At 31.1% G+C, this 20,504-nt stretch overlaps 1 protein-coding gene across 1 annotated transcript in view; it reads right to left on the minus strand.

Annotated features, from left to right (window-relative positions):
• The window catches only part of LOC113401222 (uncharacterized), a 61,805-nt gene that overhangs the window by 11,440 nt on the left and 29,861 nt on the right, over positions 1-20,504 (minus strand). Inside the window, exons 2-6 of the mRNA XM_064217841.1 lie at positions 2,665-2,747; positions 2,044-2,190; positions 1,478-1,671; positions 375-606; positions 44-184 (exon numbers count right to left, since the gene is read on the minus strand). Coding sequence (XP_064073911.1) covers positions 44-184; positions 375-606; positions 1,478-1,671; positions 2,044-2,190; positions 2,665-2,725 — 775 coding nt within the window. The 5' untranslated portion in view covers positions 2,726-2,747. The remainder of the gene's footprint in view (positions 1-43; positions 185-374; positions 607-1,477; positions 1,672-2,043; positions 2,191-2,664; positions 2,748-20,504) is intronic.

The following is a 20,504-nucleotide window of genomic DNA, read 5'->3' on the forward strand; positions in this document are numbered from 1 at the left end:
ATGGGCAGTTGATAAATAATAAATTCAACATGTCAACACGTACCTGACTCGACTAGACATCTGTAAAGTGGGGGGCAGTTCGGTTTTCCAGGATCTGTACCGCATAAAAACGGCCGGCTTGTCTCTGATATCAGGAGAGGTTCGCCAACAGGACAAATGTTTTGGAGACTACGTCCTCTTTTACCTAGAAAGGTAATACTAATAAAAAAAAAACACTTATAATTGCTATAGACTAATTTTATTTTGAAGCCAAAATGATAATGGATTGTCTTTAGAATAATTATTAACTGTATGTTTTGTAGTTGCGATTTATTAAATTTAGAGGATTTTTCCCTTATGAGAATAAAAACACAGTTTTTATAAATCATACTTACATGTAGGCACAGGAGGACACGGTGGTCTCAAGCAGGGAGCTTCCTCCAACTGGCAAGATAACTGACCAGGACAAGTGACTGCCGAACATGGATCTCTACACTTGCAAAGAGGACAGCCACGGTTGTCTAAGTCAAAACCCAGCGGACAAAGCATACGGCATGTATGGGCGGCGCAAGGGGCTGATCGTGTACAGTTGACTAAGCCAGCTGCAGGTGCGCGAGTACCTGGTACCTAGAGATTGGATTATAATGACTATTTTTTTATAAGAATTCTACTTTTCAGAAAGCAATATACAATACGTGTTTGTTTATAAAATGTTATCGATGTATAACTTAGATAACGGTTGCATATTATTAAAACCTAGTAACAATAATAATTTCAGATTTTATTTATAAAGGTTCATGATCAAATATATTTGAAGTGTTGAAACAGTCATTTACACGTTTTCTATTCTTGGAGTTGTTTCCTAATGCTTTCTTACCCGCTGAGATTAAATTTATTGTTGTTGTTTTAGTTAATCCTAAAAAATATGACCACATTTATGTTTAATGGCGTGTTCGAAAGAATAATTGAAAAATTCCGGATGAGGTTAAAGTATTTTTGCATTAAGCTATAGTTAGCGATATGTAGATAGATAGATACGTTTTGTGACAGTGTATCCTTGACAATAAAGACATCGTAAATATATTTTCTTACTAACAAAACGAATGTCTCTTCGTCGAATTTTAAGTCATACAGTTTAAACTGAGTGCTGATAGTGATCGACAGTCAGTCAGGATATTGTTTTTTTTTTAGATTTATGTTATTTCGGGCTAAAACGATTTTTAGAGTCTTAGCGTGAAACTATATAGCACATAATAAACAAGAGAGAGAGTGAATAAATATTCAAATCGACCGAATACCTTTATTATATAAATATTAAGATAACTTATAATCAAACCAAAATAAATATTGCTATATTTTTCATATTTCATTTTCATGCCATCATGTATATGATACTAATAGATATATGTAATACAAATTTAACTTGAGTGAAATGGTAGTGAAATTTTTCGGGTATAAGCATAGCAGCTATGCATAAAAGTTCTTAATGTGAACATACCTCAAATCCAGCAGAATCTACACACCAACACGTGCTGACGATTTCATTATCGCACTGGATCTCCTCGAACTCTCCGTCAGAAATTCTACACCGCGGTGACCGCAGCGAGCGGACAACGCCTCGTCCACTTCGACTGTTCTCAGCAGCGAGAGCTCGTGATATCCTCTCCGATGATAGTTTTATATTTTCACAACCTGGTGTATGCATTAAATTAATAATTATTACAGTTCGTAAACGATGAAATGCTACGGAAGTTGTCAAAAACTTCGTGAAACAAAATGTTTTAAATGTTTTAGCTGTTCGTGTTCCTTACGATATTGCTTGATCTAAAATGATAAAGTGTCTAAATTTAAATAAAATAATTATAGATGAAATGAATAATGTTTCGGTTTTTATTTTAATTAATTCTTCTGACGACGATTTTATTCAAAGCGTTTATCATCCGCGTGCTTGCACTAAGCGGCAAAGTACTTTGATATATTACTATTAAGCTGAAGATTATTTCATCTGTGGCGACATCTAATTGTTTATAAAAAAGCTGTTAACATATATGTTTGTTGAGCTACCTGTATACAATGGCTCTACACATGACCGTCCACAAGAAGTAATGCAGCAGATTTGTTCCCCGCAGTCATCATCCTCATTACAGGGTTTTGAACGTGATGGACAGGCTGCATCTTCAGCCGGGCATCGACCTCTCAGCTCGGCGCTTGCTGAATTATAATAATTTTATTTTACATAGTAAATTTAAATAAAATATGTATTTGCACGAATGATTTATTCTAAACTCGAAGTAGAAACTAGTAATAGAATATATTTTATTATAATACACAAATAAACTTTTGTATTTTTATAAATAAAATAAATAAATATTGGGCATCATCACATACATTACTCTGATCCCATTGTAAGTAGCTAAAGCACTTGTGTTATGCTAAATCAGAAGTAACGACAGAACCACAAACGCCCAGACCCAAGACAACATAGAAAACAAATGAACTTTTTCTACATCGACTCGACCGGGAATCGAACCCGGGACCTCGGAGTAGCGTACCCCTGAAAACCTATATCGGTTTTACACACTACTCGACCACGGAGGTCATGTTAAAGAATATGTTGAAAATTTACAATAACCTTTGTAATTGTCAATTAATTTGTTCACACAACGTTTAAGAGATATAATATACCTTGTTGTATTAATAACAGGCATGCGCAGAGCAGCACCGCCCTCACCGCTCGCGTCGCCATCGTTGCATTACACAGGCGACCCCTGCACGAAAAATAACAAGATTAGTTTTGTTTGATATTTACTATTGCCGCAAAGATATTTTTTTATCTTTATATTATATTTTTAAGGTAATAGTTTCCCTGTATCAAATCTATTACGTTCGGATCAAACAATTAATCAACATAAGTATACTCTTTATATTAATTATTATAATAATTATATTAACAAAAATATATACGGTCTGATCTGGAGCGAATTTTTTAAAAGCATTCATAGATATATCCTATATTTGAAACAATCAAACTACCTACCTGGAACCTATTTTTATTTGATAGTTCTTATACACCTGCGCAACTATGCGAGAGTATCCGTCAAGCGGAATCATTTATAAACCTACAGCAACCTCCGCAACTAAATTAATGCTATATTTGTGCAGCCTTGTTCGACACATATATACAATTTAGTACAAGCTTTTTGAATTATACGCATCTCGGTCACTTAAATGTTTTATAAAGATATTAAGATGTTCTTCTATTATTTTTTATTTTTTTTTTGTATTATTCGTCCCAGAGGATTTTCTATAACAGGGACCGTAATAAATTACCGTCAAATATCTCATGAATAATGCGCGGGTGTCTGTATGAAAGCGCGGTTTTTAACAATGTAACTTTCCTAACAAGGATCGCATAGTTAATATTCACTTCGAGTAAAATGTGAGTCATTATAAATTATACGCGAGCACCTCCAGCCGAATGCAGTGCTGGCCTTGTAGACGATTGTAAAACGATGTACTTACCTGCATCACGGTTTGGCAATCGTATAATATGATTTTATAATTACACAATCTAATACGAATATCGCGTTATTATGAAATCGTAAATGTTGAATTTTCATACGTAATAAGTTTATAATAATATTTACTTAATTGCTACATGGGCGTAATCGGATGCGCGTTTTTTAATTTTTACAATTACAGAACTTGGATTAAATAAGAAAAATAACCAATGCACGAAGGCACTGTTACTTGAGATGCTTCAATATTCATATTCGCTCCTTCCAGCTTCACTAAACGCTCCGATCATGGTCCATTCTCTATTACGTATTGTTGTTTTGAAGGTGTAATTGTTTATATAATTTATTGCGGCAGTATTTGCGTTATTTATAAACATAACGATCTGCAACATCACCGGTGGTATGTAAGGTTTTTAGTGGGTTGTGATACAGCCACAACTGCGTGGGTTAATCTCCTGTGTAACAGCAGTTTAAATTCTGCAAATCGGACAATTACCACTGACTTCTAAATCCGATCCTTTGTATGGTCAGAATAGTCTCGTAACCCAAGGATATAGAATAGGTATTCTATAACCTTAAGTTACGAGTCATATTTCATTTTATTTTCGCTATAAACAATGTGAAAATTTTATCAAAGAAACTCTATAAATATGTAGCTACTTGCCACATTTCACCTTGTTCCAAATCCATTTCTGTAATGTAATATTTAAATCAATTATCGGATATTGTATAATCAAGTTTCGTTTCTACTATTAAGCTGTAACTAAAGCTTGCTGTCATAACTTGTTTCGTGATAACAAAGAACAACTAAAAGCGAACTGAAAGCGCTCGTAAAATGACGCAAATTTCGTCAATTTCAATCTCCGGTATATATCGAAAACAAAAACTACCAACATGAAAACATATAGTGTACGTGATATGATGTGATGCAGTTTATTAGATCTTTACTATATTATCATATACTTACAATATCACGCTCTGAGAGCAGCCATTGTTTGTTTATCATTACACCGAAGAGCGCTTACGTAATTTTAAGTAGAGCATTGTTATGCTAATTCTGCTTTCTCCTGCTCGCATTCAATATATTTTTGTAGGTCACTGAACCTAAATTAAATATATCTATCGAGATCACATGGGCGGGAAAAATAAGACAGCAATTACTGTTAAAAAATAATAATAATATTTTGTAACTGGCCCGACCACGATAATTAAGAATTCAAACTCAAACTCAAACTCACTCAAACACAAACTAAGGTTTCTTATATTATATATCAATAACGGTAACAATATGTGTTAAAATTATATTACAGTATTTTTACTGACATATTATTGTACTGTAACTAATAGTCGAGTATTAATTTTTAGACCAAGTCGATTTTTTTTTTAATTTTTAAATTTCGAAATTATCAAATAATTAAGTTAAGTATATTATATTCCTGCCAAGCGTGTCCAACTTTTGGATTAAAAGTTTTATTATTAGATGTAATTTGTTGTAAAATTATCCCATTTTTTATGAGAAGTAATGTGTTTTATACGTCTTGAAATATTTTATAGCTTCATCTTTTTATGAACAGCACCGGCGTAATAATTAAATCATTTTATTACGTCAAAACCTATTCCAATGACTATAAGCTTTACCTGTAAATGTTGTTTACGGTTGATTAGTTAAACAATGCTGTCTTTCGAATGTCTCATGACGTTGATAGAAAGATACTCATAACACTGAAACTATTCAATGTATTCGTTTTATGATTGTTTAAATTTATTTTAGGAGGTTAGTAATATTTTTCTAGGTATATAAATTAGAATGTAACCTTATCTAAATGAAGAGTAAATTAAAAATATTATATAAATAATAAAAACATAGGAGCCGGTATTAAATAATATACACTGCCGCGATAAAAAAATTGCATTAGCGATCAAATAAATGATTTCTTAAATATTTCTTTAAATACTTTATGATAAATGTAGAATTTTTTACACATATACTTATGTGTAAAAATTTCTTCTGAAATATTAAATTAAATGTGCCTTCCAAATAACAATATTAATATGATTCAAAAACTAATTCTATAGATTAGTATTTATCAAAAATCAACTAATTCATTAACAAAATAATTGTTTGTTGCAATTAATGTCTATTATATACCCAAATATGGAAACATACTCGCTATTGATAAGGTGTAGTTTTATGCTTATTTGATAGAGTTATACGACAAAAATATGTCATAATTTTTAATGACTTGTTACCCATAAAAAGAAAAGAGAATGAAATTCCGCACAGTTTTCCGAACATGTCAGTAAAATCCAACAACAGCGCGGACCCGGAGCTTGACGAAAATAAAACGAAAAAATTGTTTGTGTCCGCTATTAGGCTGAACTTCCACGCGGAAATTAATAATGTGCGTTTTTTTTTTATTTTCACAATGTAATTTGATTGTTGTTATGTACTTTATGGTATGCTATATATATTCGTACTGAAATAGCACATTATATTTAGTCGTGAGTTATTTTCTCAGTGTGGCCACACTCAAAAATTTTACATTAATAAAATGATAATCAAATACTACTTCAAAAATTTATTATATATATTTATTATATTTCCTGAAAAAACTTTATGTCACATAATATACGTTAAATCTATCAATTATGAATACGGTCCTTATCCTAGTTTAAAAAAAATTCTCACATCAATATTATGTTCCTACCAAGCGTGTCAAACTTTTAGATTAAAAGTTTTATTATAAGAGGGCAGTCTTAATTTGTGTTGCTTTATAAAATTACCTCCTTTATTTTTCTGAGAAGTAATGTGTTTTATACGTCTTGAAATATTTTATAGCTTCATCTTTTTATGAACAGCACCTGCGTAATAATTAAAACATTTTATTACGTTAAAACCTATTCAAAATGACTATAAGGTACTAAAAGGCTTTATCTGTAAATGTTGTTTACGGTTGATTAGTTAAACAACGCCGTCTCTTTCGAATGTCTCATAGCGTTGATAGAAAGATACTCATCACGCATACATAAATTATTTCTATTACTACACCTGATTGTCAATAAAAAGTGCGAGAAATGCAAATTATTGTTTTTAAAATATAGGAAATAGCTTACTCTATATTTTCAGTGGTCGATAAGGCTTATGGGTAAGTTTTAAAGTGAGTGAACTCTAGCGTTGTGACGTTGTACTTGAATGACGCAAGACCCGGTGTTTTGAGTGAAAGGCACCGAGATGCGTTTACGTACCATGTGCAACTTCCTTAATATTTTATAAAAAAGTCTTTAAAAAAAATTATAAAGACTTTGTTTCCACTAAACAATGAATCAGTCATTGTAACTAGTTAAAATAATGTAATGCCTCGCTGTTTGTTTATTACACACTCGTTGCTTGCGTAAATAAAAAAAATAAAATTTTTTTTTTTTTCTATTTTCAGATCAAGATATTTTGTTAACCCATCTTGGTATATTCTAATCTCTAACGAAAATAAACGTGAACGCAAAACGAAGGGTAATTTGAATTGCATATCAGTTAGTGCAAAAGGTTGTACTTCAGGTACAAAATATTTGGTTTGAAACAATGTGCACTTCTCAAGAGATCACAACCTTTTGAATTAATAAATTTCCTTAGACCTTATCAATATAATATTCATATTTATTCTTTTTATACTTTTATATATATACGTACGCATAGCGTGAACATTTTTGCAGTTTTCTAAGACTTTATTACAAATACGACATAATTCATTTATAGCAACTTACAAAACTTACTTAACTTAGAAAATGCACTCTAAAACATTATTTTTTTTGGAAATTGGACGAACTGAAATAGCTAAATACTAGTATATTTGTTAATATTGGTCAAAATTAAAGTTTGTTTTGCTTTGAATTAATTTCTTTTGACTGTCGTATATAAATACATGAATACAAAGAAAAACTTTAGAAATAAGTTAGTTTAAATACAATATTCAAACATTTAAAGTCAAATCTTCATAAACAATTTACAAATTCTAACTCACACACCTATATCATTAACAAACATAATTTCGAATTGATCTGACGATACTTTACTTTACAAATATTTTAGTAAAATTGTTTGAAGTAATCTCTTATGTAATTAGGGTAATGCTTTTACTAGTTCAAAACTTTGTCAGCTATCATTCAAGCTAAAGATTTAACTTTGTGGAAATGTAATTAATCTTTACGATTAAATCTTCTGTAGGTAACTTTCTCAGAAAGATTTTTATGATATTACGACAACATTAACAGTAATATTTGTTTTTACCAGAATTTAAAGTTCTGGAGGTCCTGGGGAACACAGGAGTAGATGAATTTACTCTTTGTTTCAGTAAAGTATTAAAACAGTAATATAATTATAATTTGATTTTATCTCTATATCTAATATATTACATTCAAATATTTAACTCGTCGGAATCTTTATTTTGGGGGCCCGAGGGCAGTTCGGTTGCCATTTAATTGTATTTTTTATTGCTTACAATTCTGAGTACTAGAAAGTTCTACAAATTATGGGCATTATATGCATCACTCAACATATTTTATGATTTACTGTAAAAAAAATATCTATGGATCAAAAATCATCTATATTTTTTTATTAGCTTGAAATCAGCTGTATAAATAAATATTTAGTCTGAATTAGAAAGTGAATCGCTACTTTTATGGAATACAAACGATGACGAATCAGACCAGACACGACTTCGAAATGACTCGTGAGCGGTTTCACTTCAGTTCCAGTAAAATGGCTCTTCTTCTTCACTGACCTCACGTAAAAAAATATTATAATACAAATTAACGGCAATGGTAAAACTAAATTTTTAAATAATAAATTATTCAGCTAAATCACCTTCAATAAATAAAAAAAAAATAGTCTGTTGTGTGTATTACTTTGGTCGTATTAAATATTAATCGCTCAATATTATAGTAAAATATTTCTATAAAACTTTCACACAAAGAAAGTTATACCTTTTGTTGCTAACATGACGTGAGTAACATTCGTTTTTATTTTCATTGTTAAGTAAGAATTCGTTCTAAATTGAATAATGTAAATCCAAAATATCGCGTGGAGAGTGTTTCATCTTAAATAAATAATTTGATTTTTTTGAATTTACTATACTTTGTGATAGAAAAATAGAACAAAAAAATCTCTAATTTATACCACGTACCGTATTAGAATGTATCGTGATCAGTGTCTAAAGCCTGAGTAAAATTGCACGTCAATTGGTCAAATAGGACTGAGTTAAAATTTAGCTACACGGTTTGACCTAGATATATTAACAGGGGAGCAAAATAAAATTATGTAAAAAAGTGTTAAGATTTTTGGGGGAATCATCAAAAATAAATAATAAAATGCACGTTTCATACCAAGTTCTTATATTTGTTATGGCATATGATTTGTATTTTTTAATTCCCAAAACGTTCCAAAATAAACCTCTCAGATCAGAGTTCGTTTCGCCATTAGTTCGCGATTGGGTTATCGAATTCTATTTGAGTAGGTACCAAAATTATTTTATTTAATGCAGTACGTTATAGAAGTATACAGAAAATAGGCTACGACCGATGGACAGACACATACTAATGATTTATGAGGGTTTTATATTTTCATCGGATGTACGAATCCCTAAAACATATCACCAAACGTGTTTACTATGGAGATGAATTATTGTATGTAAATTTTAATTGTAATTGAAAATTACAATAGTATTATTATATTGTAGCGATCGTGTAACTTTCGGATATGACATTATTTGAACTTATTAGAAAATATTACGTGCATGGTGTAGATATATGTATAATAAAATATCATATTTACAGAGGACAAAGTTAAAACTAAAGTAATTAAATACCTTTAAAAGATTGAGAAGCTTACGAACGCAGTATTAAAAAAATTGATAATTAAAATCCCTTAGAAAATCATTTGCTATTTTTTTTTGTTATGAATAAAAATACTAAAAAGACCAATGAAATTTTTTTTCGAAATGTCCTAAGATATTAAAACTAAAAGTAGCGGTAATTCAAAAACATAATCATAGAGATGTGACTCAATGTTACGCAACAATTTAGTAAGTATAAAAAGTAAGTTAACCGAAGACTAATAATAGACTACACTATAATAATAAGCAACGACCTGAACACAATAATAATACTTTCTCCTCGATTCTATCGCCCTGAGTGCAAAACATTCCGTATTCAACTATTAAGCTTGATTTTAAATAAAAGTAAAAGAAAAAAATAACGACATATATTTAATTTTTAATTAAGAAATATATTTGAAATGTTTGATCAACGCTTTTAAGATAACATTAAATGACTAAGCGGTCAAGAAATAATCATTGTTTATCGACAAATGTACATGTATATATTCATCTACTCATGGTATGACATAATGGTTTTTGAAGACTTGTACTGACCAAAAAATTTGATCTTCACGGGAGGCCCGGCAGATGTCAAACATCGAAATTGGTTGTTATTAAAGAACAAATATAATTAAACAAAATCAATAAATACACATAATAGATATATATTAAAACAAAATAGATACGAAGATAAGACGTAAGAGAGCGTAATGTCATTTGCCGTCACAGCATATGGATCGATCTTACCCCAAGGCGCTCAAAAACGCATGGTATAAAAAAAAAAAATTCTAACAATTACGTGGTAACGTACTTCACAATCATTAGATACAAATTTTATTATAATTGCGACGAATTCTGAAGGATATGTAATATCAGATAAGAGTTAAAATATCATGTTCAAGTATCATACGTGAATACGGAAACCGAAATTTACTGGTTTTATCAAACTCCAGCTACGTTCTCGGGAGATAGATAAAAACTCATCTCCATGTCCGAAGTTGTCTCGAATGAAATCGTTTGTACTTTTCGTTTATAAATAAGATATGAGCGTGTGGCACTTCTGTTTTTTCTGATCTTAGAAATAATCCATATCTGGCCGGTTCAAGTTCCACTGGTACGTTTTGGCTTTCGTTTTTATTTACAATGCGACAATGCGCCGTCGACACATGTGACCTTTGGTGAAATCCAGTTTCACAATGTGACGTATACGTTTATACATGTGATGAAACAAAAACAGGGTTATGTCTGTTTAGGAATAACCTACTTTAGGATTTATTAAGTTTATTTATTACTTTTTTTATTAAGGAATTTTGGTCGTGATGGCCTAATAGTAATTTCAGTCAAAGGACAAACATCACTGTTAAAAGGATAAAGAGGGTAATCTATTGAGATTCAAATTCCGTAGATCAATAAGGTTTATAAGGGGAACAAAAAACTTTATCGTATTTGTGCTTAGAAGTGAGAAAAACTAATTAATTTTAAATAATTATCGTGTTTGCTTTTTGATGTTGATTAATGGGTTGAATAATATTTTGTAGATATACTATGAAAAAAATTTGTTAATACTAAAAGAAAAAGAAACGATTTAAAACTAAAAATTGTTTAGATAGCTTACTCGTTTAAAAAGACATATTAATAGACTATAACGTAGAGGATAACACACATTATTTCCTAGTGGAATGTGTCCGAAATGCTGTCAGAACACATGAGTTGATTTGTCGTTTCGGTGTAAATTTAAAGGATGTACGAGTTTTTCAAAGCGAACTGTCTGTTCCTGACTCAGACATAGCCAAAATTATTTAACAGGTTAAGGTAAAATTTGTAGTAGATTATAAGGTTATTATTATTGTTGGTGTTGAAAGTGTTTTTAAGGGAACGATGGGATTGACATTTAGCTTTGTCGCTAAAAATGCACGAGCATTAACGTTGAACGCTAATGAAACCGCACGATATTACATACTGTTGTTATTAAAGAGACCAGTTTTATTATATTTTACTCAAGAGGGCTCGAACAAGAACTTTTGAATCGTTAATATAAAGGAATATTGTGCATATTATAGATTTCGTTGCAAAATTAAATATGGATATGTTAAATAAAGATATTTTAAATTACAAGGACCTTAAGTCAACGCGGATCACAGCTATACACGCTCAGAATTCCTCGAAGTTTCTAAAGGGATAAAGGTCTTGCCTTAACTTTATAGCTTTGGGAATAACATTTCTGTATAAATGTTATTTTAGTTTTGCATATTACTACATTGTATATGAATGTACGTATATTTACTAATTTAGGATGGCAGTTAAGCTAATGGTCGCCTGATAGTAATGGTCACTTTTAACTACAGATATCGGCATTATTATGGATGTAAAAATATTTTTCGATAAATTACTCACAACGTTAATACTCCTCAAACCTTCCGTGATAAATCGATGACATTAAGTCCTTTGTGAAAAACACCTAAAAAACACTAATTCGTTCGCCATTCAAACCAAAACGCACTAATGCTTTTTGATGTATTATGTTATTATGCTATTGATGAAGTTGCAATTTTTTTTGATAGAATTTAAATTTGTCGTTACATAATTTAAATATTGTAAAAGTATACTTTTATACAAATTTTAATTATGAACAATAATGACAATGAGCACCGTCATTTATTGCATCCGTTTTCACCTGTCTGGGTTGAAGGAAGTATTGAGCCGTTCCTGTTTGGTTTACATCAATATACTCGTATAGGTTGACTCCTACATAATATGTAATTAAAAATAGATTATAGTTACGTGTTCCATATATTGTACTCTTGTGAAGGTGGAGTTGAACTTCAAACTTGACTTTAATTAACATACATTTCGTTTCCTTTGAAATATTCTTTATAAAATTTGCGCAGGCTAGCTGAAAGAGATTCTGCAAGGTATTTACGTGAGCCGCTCCTTTAGCTGTGAGGTATGGATATTTTTATCTCTATTTGTATTTTGACACAGGTTCTAGGTAAAGAAATGAGTATTGGTCTACATGTGAATCAACTTTACATTTACCCACACACATACAGTTTTTTTTATTTAATAAACACAAAGTCAATATTTGCGGTCCTTAAAACGTTTGTCAAAATTTTTACTTCTAAATTGGAAGTTTAAAATTGTTAATGGGAATTGCGTTATAATCACTTGATAAGGTAATTCTGTTTCTTCGTGCAGGTGCCGATTATATTATGAAGAAAGAGAGATATCATACATAATTTGATATGTAATTAATCTGTCGTAGAATAATGAAACTGTAACGGGCACCTAGTAGTAAGGCTTGGTATTAGTTGATGTAAGGCTGTCAACTGGAGACAAGACATCGCTACGGGCGAAAGGCTAGTGGCTAGTAATTATTAAAAGGAAAGCTAGTCGTGACAAACAAACCAACACACACATGGGTCATTGAGTTTGCGCATACGACTTGCTTTCACCATTTCTCTACTACACAACCTTCTCTGAGTTAATCATTGAATATTTTAAAGCGACGATTATATTGGTACTATCTTTAGACAATTTTTTTATACCATAAAATTTATGAACATTTCAGATGAAGTCTGTGGAGACTTAACGTTATCAAGTGTATAGTAATGATATACACAAATATTATATATTATATCGTAGTCGTCGTTGTATTTGCTAGTGAACGGACAACTTTTGAACGACTTGACCGATGAGATCACACAACATGGGTATTTGTTTTTTCAAGAAGTTAGTATAAATATAAAACAAAATTCTTCCTATCCTTTTCAAACACACATTCAAGAAACGGCTATATTTGAGTTCGATCAAATCGAGTGTACAAAAGAATCGGGACTGATATATTTAAAATGATATTTCCATAAATTGAATTGAATGTCTCAATGCCGCTTCGGAGGGATTTAAGTAATCCTAGTTGTAAGCTATTTTTATAGAAACGATTTTGTTAAAATTGTACCTAAATATGTATATATTATTTTGAACTAAGTTAGTATATTTAAATATATTTTTTTTTATTTAATTACCATTAACGATATATACATATATGGAAATTTAAAAAAAATCCGAAGATGTTCTACGGTTCGGCAAAAACCTTCTTCTCTTTCTAGCACACTAATCGACTGCGTTTTTGTGGTAATCCATGTGGTAGAATATCCAATACATGCAGTATCAGTAATAGTTCCTTTATGATGTTTTGTCATCAGTACCGAGCACGTGATATATTTATAAACACAAATAATAAGGCATTTAACTAAAACTAAACTCGGTGATATATAAGACTTTAGGAGTATTATACACAATGGACTTTCTCGACTTTTATTTTATTATAACGAAGTATGCAAACTAATCACAAGTTTTTGAATACATTAAACCTATGAATAATATACCAATTAATCTCGTGTTAGTGCGCCGAAGTTTCAACTTCCGAATCTCTTCGATGAAAATTTGAATCGTATCTATATTTTAATTAGATTAATGTAAATTCAAGCTCCGCTCAGAATATAACATAACGTCTCATAAAATATAATTAAACGTTTAAATTGAGACACAAGCAATAAAGCACAAAATATGGACAGGATCAGAAATGAAAATACGAACGACAAACTGTTCTCATAATGTCAGTTGTATTTAAAATAAAATATTTAATGCATGGCGTGCACATCAAGCTTACATTAAAAATTCAGGAACAGTAAAAAGATAGAAATGCATTTATTACTCCATAATACATAATTATATACTTGCTTATTAATTACATTTTTTTTCTTGCTTTTGAAATGAAACACTGTCACTGTTTTTTGTATTCCTAAGACCTATTCATTCATCATCATTACCTTCATTTCATTTTAGGATCAATTTAGCCATTTAAGAAGGTCGGTGTCATTAGTGCGCAATACGCACAATTCGGAATTAAACTAAAGTAAGTCTTGAAGTTTATTCCACAATGCTGCTCCAACGAGGGATGAATACACATGTGACAGAATCTCATCTCACTCGTCCAACCTGAGTATAAACATTAATTATTAAGTAAATGAAAAATTCAATGGTGGCCTTAACTCGGCAACCTTCGGTTAAGATTCACAGTAAGTTTTATAAAAGAAAAAAAAAATGCATGTCATGCTTTTCAGACCATCCATATAGTTTTCCCGAAATTTGACAAAACGTGACATTTTATTTTAGCCCATGGCGTGGTATGAGCGAAAGGTCGTACGACATGCTTGTACCCTTAACTCTAAAAGGGTTTACATCAATAAATGACATTTACCATTATAATACAATTTACGAGGTACGTGTGCTTCGTGTTCTGAATATTTCGCATTTACGAAACAAATTTGGCCACGTATGTTCTTAATTTCCATCAGAGACACGATATGCAATTTAGATTAGCACGTGTCTGTACAAACAAACATTGAAACTTAAATAAAAGTTTGTAAATATGTCCAATAATTGTTGAAAATTTCTAAATATTATTTTTATTTAAATAAAATAAAATATTTTTAGTAATTTTATCTGACACTACAAATAATGTGTTAATCGATTTAACACTTTATTATAGCGTGTAATTTAATAAATGTACTGAATACTGACATACGCATATTATTACTATTTTCATTTAATTATTAAACAATATTCCTACAACTAGAATAAGTTCAGTGGGGTTATTTTATGTATTGTAGTTGCAGAATTTTTACTATATTTTTTTCTATTCTACTGTAAGCTATTTTTGACAGGCACTGGCCGTAACTAATAGGATTGGTGTATTTATTAAATACATATCTCAAAACATTTTTATTTTTGCCGAATAATAAATCATAAAATGTAAATCGTATGCAAATTCATTCAAACATAAAACGATGGAGCATTTCGTTTTAAGCCTAAAAAATGACTTTATAATAAAACCTTTTTTAATTATAGTATTATAATTGAATGATTTATTAAGCTATTATAATAAGAGGATAAAATATATACATAATTTATTTTCACATAAAATCATTGGTTTCAATTAAATGATTAATTTTAGTTCATTGTTCTGAATAATTTCTTCATATTATTATTTTTAAAAATATAGTTTATATTTAAATAATAAGTGATAGTCCAAGAATTATTCTGTATTGAGCATCGTGTTAAAGAAAACTCCTAATCACTGTAATTAAACAGATTACCATTATTTCAATGAACTTTTTTAGAAAACAATTTATTATTTAGAAAGATTTTATTTGAAACATACGAATTCATGTATGTTTCCTTAAATTTAATTTTTATTATTTTCGAATTTCGTCCAAAGGTGACCTCGTTTTAAATTGGCGTGTAAAAAATAGTTACTCATTATAATTACACAAGTAGATTGTAATTATGTCTTAAGCCCATAATACTGTTATAAAGAGATAAAATATAATTCACAATGATCGTTCCGTACGAGCGAATACTTTCACCTGACTCATGCGACGCGCGCATGAAAATTTAACATTTTAGAGAGTTTGCGATTAAGGTTGCGATTTTTGTTGCTAATGTACTGTAAGAGATAAGGCGTTTATTCTTGTTCCCTTAGCTAAAACTTTGTTGCATATAGGAATATTTTTATTTATAGCGTTATAGTGGCTAGGCTTCTTTGGCTGCAGATCATGGCGTAATGGGATCCGATCGAGAAAGTCACTATATAAGTCACTGAAATTTTCTGTCTTTGTTAGTCTGATAATTCCGATAATATTTTTAAGATCAAGGAATCTTAAAAATATCCTCGGCGAGTCAGATATATCACATAGATATATTCATTCTGCTCCTAATTACGCTTCAGTTGCATTGTACTGTTGTTTATTTACTGTAATGGTAGTTGGCTGAAGGGAGTGCCCTTCAGCTGAACGCTTAGGCATCCGTGTGCCCAGGTAACGGCTTTTACTAGTCTCACAACAACAACTGCCCTAAGCGAAACTGAAAACCCAGCAAGGTGGAAACGCATAACTATCAATGCAACGCAGGAGTTTCGGAAATTAAGAAAATGATCAGAAATTAGGAGAAATCATCATGGAGATTGCCCGTCATGAGAAAAAAATTGTGTTAAGGACATCATAATTATATTTCGTATTCAAGAACTTATCACTTTCAAATAACTAGAGAGTTCTAGAGAGTTCACTGAATAATTAGAACTATTATTTTATTTTCGCTTATATCTTTTAAGCAACGCAACGTTTTAATGCGGTTTATGCCAATAAGCAGCTTGATTCAAAAGGGAGGTTTATATATACATACTTATATCTAATACAAGCATATTATTGAAGAAAAAAGATACGAATTTTAAATTTCCTAAAATAGAAGATTTTTTCTTTTTGTTTGTTCTTCTATCCAAAAGTTGTACATACATTTATTGTACCCGTGTGCGGGCGGGACAGATAGCTAGTATATCATATATTGCATAATCATAAGGAATTTATTTAAGAAGTACAACTGAAAATGCTGATAACTTAAATGCAAAAGAGAATTGGCTATACGTTTTACGTCAGCCACTTCTGAAATCACCCGCTTCGTGAATAGCAAATCGCATCTCGATAAACCAACAGTTTTACTACTCGCTACATCAAAGTCATAATCATTCATGGTACTGATTTTTTCTTTCTTCGCTTGTGTCTTACTATAAAATAAATAAGACTATTCATACTTTTTTTTTTGTTTAAAATTGCTAGGCGGATATGCAAATGGGCCATTTTGTGGTAAGTTTCCACAATATCGCCCATACAAAGGAGGGGGGGGGGGCGTTGTAAAAAATATTAACCATTCCTTATATCACCCGTGCGTCACCAATCTTGGGTACTAAGATGTCATGTCCCTCACTTGTGTGACTTTATATAAATCAGAAAAACAAAATCAAAATATTCTTTGTTCAAGTTCAAGTTTGAAATTTGAATAACCAAGTTAAAAAATAAAATTAAATGTAAACCAGTTTGGCAGGTGGATTCTACCAAGAAATTCCGGCAAGAAACTAAGTTACTCTATCCTGCCAATTATTATCTAGCCTGTTCTGCGATTCTGTAAAAACCTCGCTCGAATTCGAATTTAGTTTCATTTCTGAAATCTTTCGATGCGCATCTGAATTGAAAAATATTTGGCATTCTGCAACTGGTACGGAGAACAACGAATACCTTCGCGTTTTTATCATATGTATACCTAGCATTTTATTGAATAATGAACCCTATTTAGAACATAATGCGAAATTAATTACACAGCTTCTTCTGTTTGTTAGTACATCGTGACTGCTGAATCTGCTGCACTGATGATTTTATAATGAATGAAACGCGGTTGTCATGGGGTACAGCTAGTTAAATTTATAATTTTGGAAATTTGTCGTATCGAAATCAATCTTTAAGGTTGATGCGATAAAAAAGAGTTTCAATATCATACGGCCTTAATCAGTTTTTCCATCATACCCATTTTATTCCATTCGGGAACGATTAAATTACGTTTATAACAGACGCAGAATTTCAAAAGAATCAATAAATTGAGAATAATTTTTATACGTATGTAGAAGATATTTTTTTAAATAAGGAATACGATTACCGATACACAGCAACATGAAATACTCGTATTGATGTTTGGTGGCAGAATCATTCATGCGTAGGTAATACGCAGATGGGCCTTCACAAACCTACCCATTGCACTGGTTAAATATAAAAAAGGGAAGAAGTAATGTCTGTTTTTTCACGCTCAATTAGCTCGACGGATTATATCGTTAAATAAAATATTGGGTGCGATTGATTATGTTGTTTTGGGAATTTCAATTAATTTGTACCGAAATTTTGATTGAACGCAGCTTACTCTCACAATAATTTCCTTCTAGAAATATGAATAAAACTCGAATCGACTTAACAACTGCAGGCATAATGAAGTTATGAAAAATAATTGTTCTAAAAACAATTTATTTAATTAACACGGTCATCACAGCACTATCTAACGATTTTAGTTGTACAATCAGATATATTATTGAATGATATTTTAGCCTTATTTCATTTCAAAACCTTAAAAATGTTATATGATGGTTATTAAAGTTCTCATCATAAAATAAAATATTGATTTTAAGATTGTTTTGAAAAGAGAACTTGTCATTACTAATAAGTATTGTCAATGAGTTAAGTGAAAAATACATAAAAGCAATGCAGCATAGTATTATGTGATTAATCCTGTATCGAAAACCACTCAAGATGTTAAACCTCAGCTATAACTCGCGTTGTGTTTTTATATTATACTTTCTCATAACCTCATAAGTTACGACGACGTTCCATAATCAAAATATTCACATTTACAATTAAATCTGAACAGACCAAATCATTGACATCAATTCAACATAAATAAAGATGATTTATTTGCAGTATGTTTATCTTAGAATCAATGATCGTATTCGGCTTACAAATTCCTACTGTTGTTTGTACAAACAATATCTCTGTATCACGTAGGACTTGGATTACTATTACGTTATAAACAAAACCCGTTCTTGTAGCCTAGAGGCTTTTTGTTTATTTTATATACATATAATATAATTTAATTCAGAATATACTTTATTCTAGATGTTTTGTTAACTTCTAAACAGTCATTCTCCAAGTCAGTTAGGTAAGTTCTGTTTAGATCCTATTTGTTCTAGTGACTAGCCCATTAGATCGCAGATCTCAAGGGACTGGGATCAAACCCAGGGTCGGGAAAAGTTGTCAGATTGCCTTCCTTTAAAACGAAGAACTAAGTAAATGTAATAGATAGTTGTGTTTGCGCACATTATGCACAATAAGAAGTGCTATGACACGGTTAAATAGAAGCACTGGTGAACTATAATATTTCCTGGGTGACTATTCTCCGTTAGGTGTCGTCGCTGTAACCAAAATAGATCAGAAGGACATTATCATTTATATATAAATTGTCATTGACACCAAAAACACTATCTTAACCTTCCCCGTCTTATGCATAACAAGCGACAAGCGGTGTTCTGGTGATCTGCCCTGCCTACTAAAATATTTTTAAGAGACCTTCTAGGGCACCTAACCAATGGTCCAAGGCTTGATCAAAATCGGCGAGGCGAGGCGCTGGGAGGCCCCATCGCGCGGCACCCGGGCTTTATTCACCACTGGACTCTAGATTAAGACGGGCCTGATCACAAGACAAATTGGTAATCCATATCTACCATAAAAAAGTCGCAGTCGATTACTTACTAAGTCTTTTTTATTGTAACAATAATCAGACAATTCGTCAAGAGAAGAAGGCTCATTATAAAAATCTTGGAGAGTCTAAACTTCGCAGTGATATGCTCCTTCAGTGAAGGCCCTCGAGGTAACAATCCACCTTCTTTAGCTGCAGCGCTTGACCTGATTTCACTGGTATCTTGCACTGAGCTAAGATTTTAACCCCCTTTCAAACTCTTATACTCTATTTTTATAACACTTCCATTGTAGGTTTAAAGAGTGGGACCATGACATTTCATACGACCGTGAAAACTTTTACATATCAGTTAAGTACCATTTCTTTTTTTTAACGTTATACTGGTATGATTTTTTTATTAGATACCCGTGCTGACTTTCCATGAGTAAAAATCATACGAAATTATTTCTCCTTCGATTTCCCACAACAAAAAAAAATCCACAAGAATCTTCTATTTATTTAGTGGATGTTCTCGTTAGAAATTTCAACTTTCTAGACTAAGTTGTTTCGGCTTTGCAATAATTTGTCACGATTGACAGTTTTAAAGAAACATATTGTCAATATATTTTAGACGTAGAGACGTATAACCTTTATGTAATATTGATGCAGGTCAGAACATGAAACTCGGATCGTATTCAGGAATACTCGTTTGTAACGGTATTAATCGCGTAGGATTAACTCCTCTCTGCACCCTATTAGAACTGCGTAGTAGATAACCTAGTAGGCTAAGAGCAATGCAATGTTGAGGTTACATTAAGCATACTAGTAGTTTCATAATTAACTGTTATGTGTAATAATTAAAAAGAAATAAAAATATCGATTTTGATAGTTCCAAATTTGATTTTTTAAATTTATCGGTTGAATTGAGTAAATAAAAATACGTGAACACTTAAAGTATGTTACGATTTGAAACATATTTAACATAATAAATATTGCAATCGTTCGATTAGCGGTTAAAAAACTTGAATGCACA

The sequence above is a fragment of the Vanessa tameamea genome, chromosome 19 (genome assembly GCF_037043105.1).
Source record: "Vanessa tameamea isolate UH-Manoa-2023 chromosome 19, ilVanTame1 primary haplotype, whole genome shotgun sequence".
Taxonomy (NCBI): Eukaryota; Metazoa; Arthropoda; class Insecta; order Lepidoptera; family Nymphalidae; genus Vanessa; species Vanessa tameamea.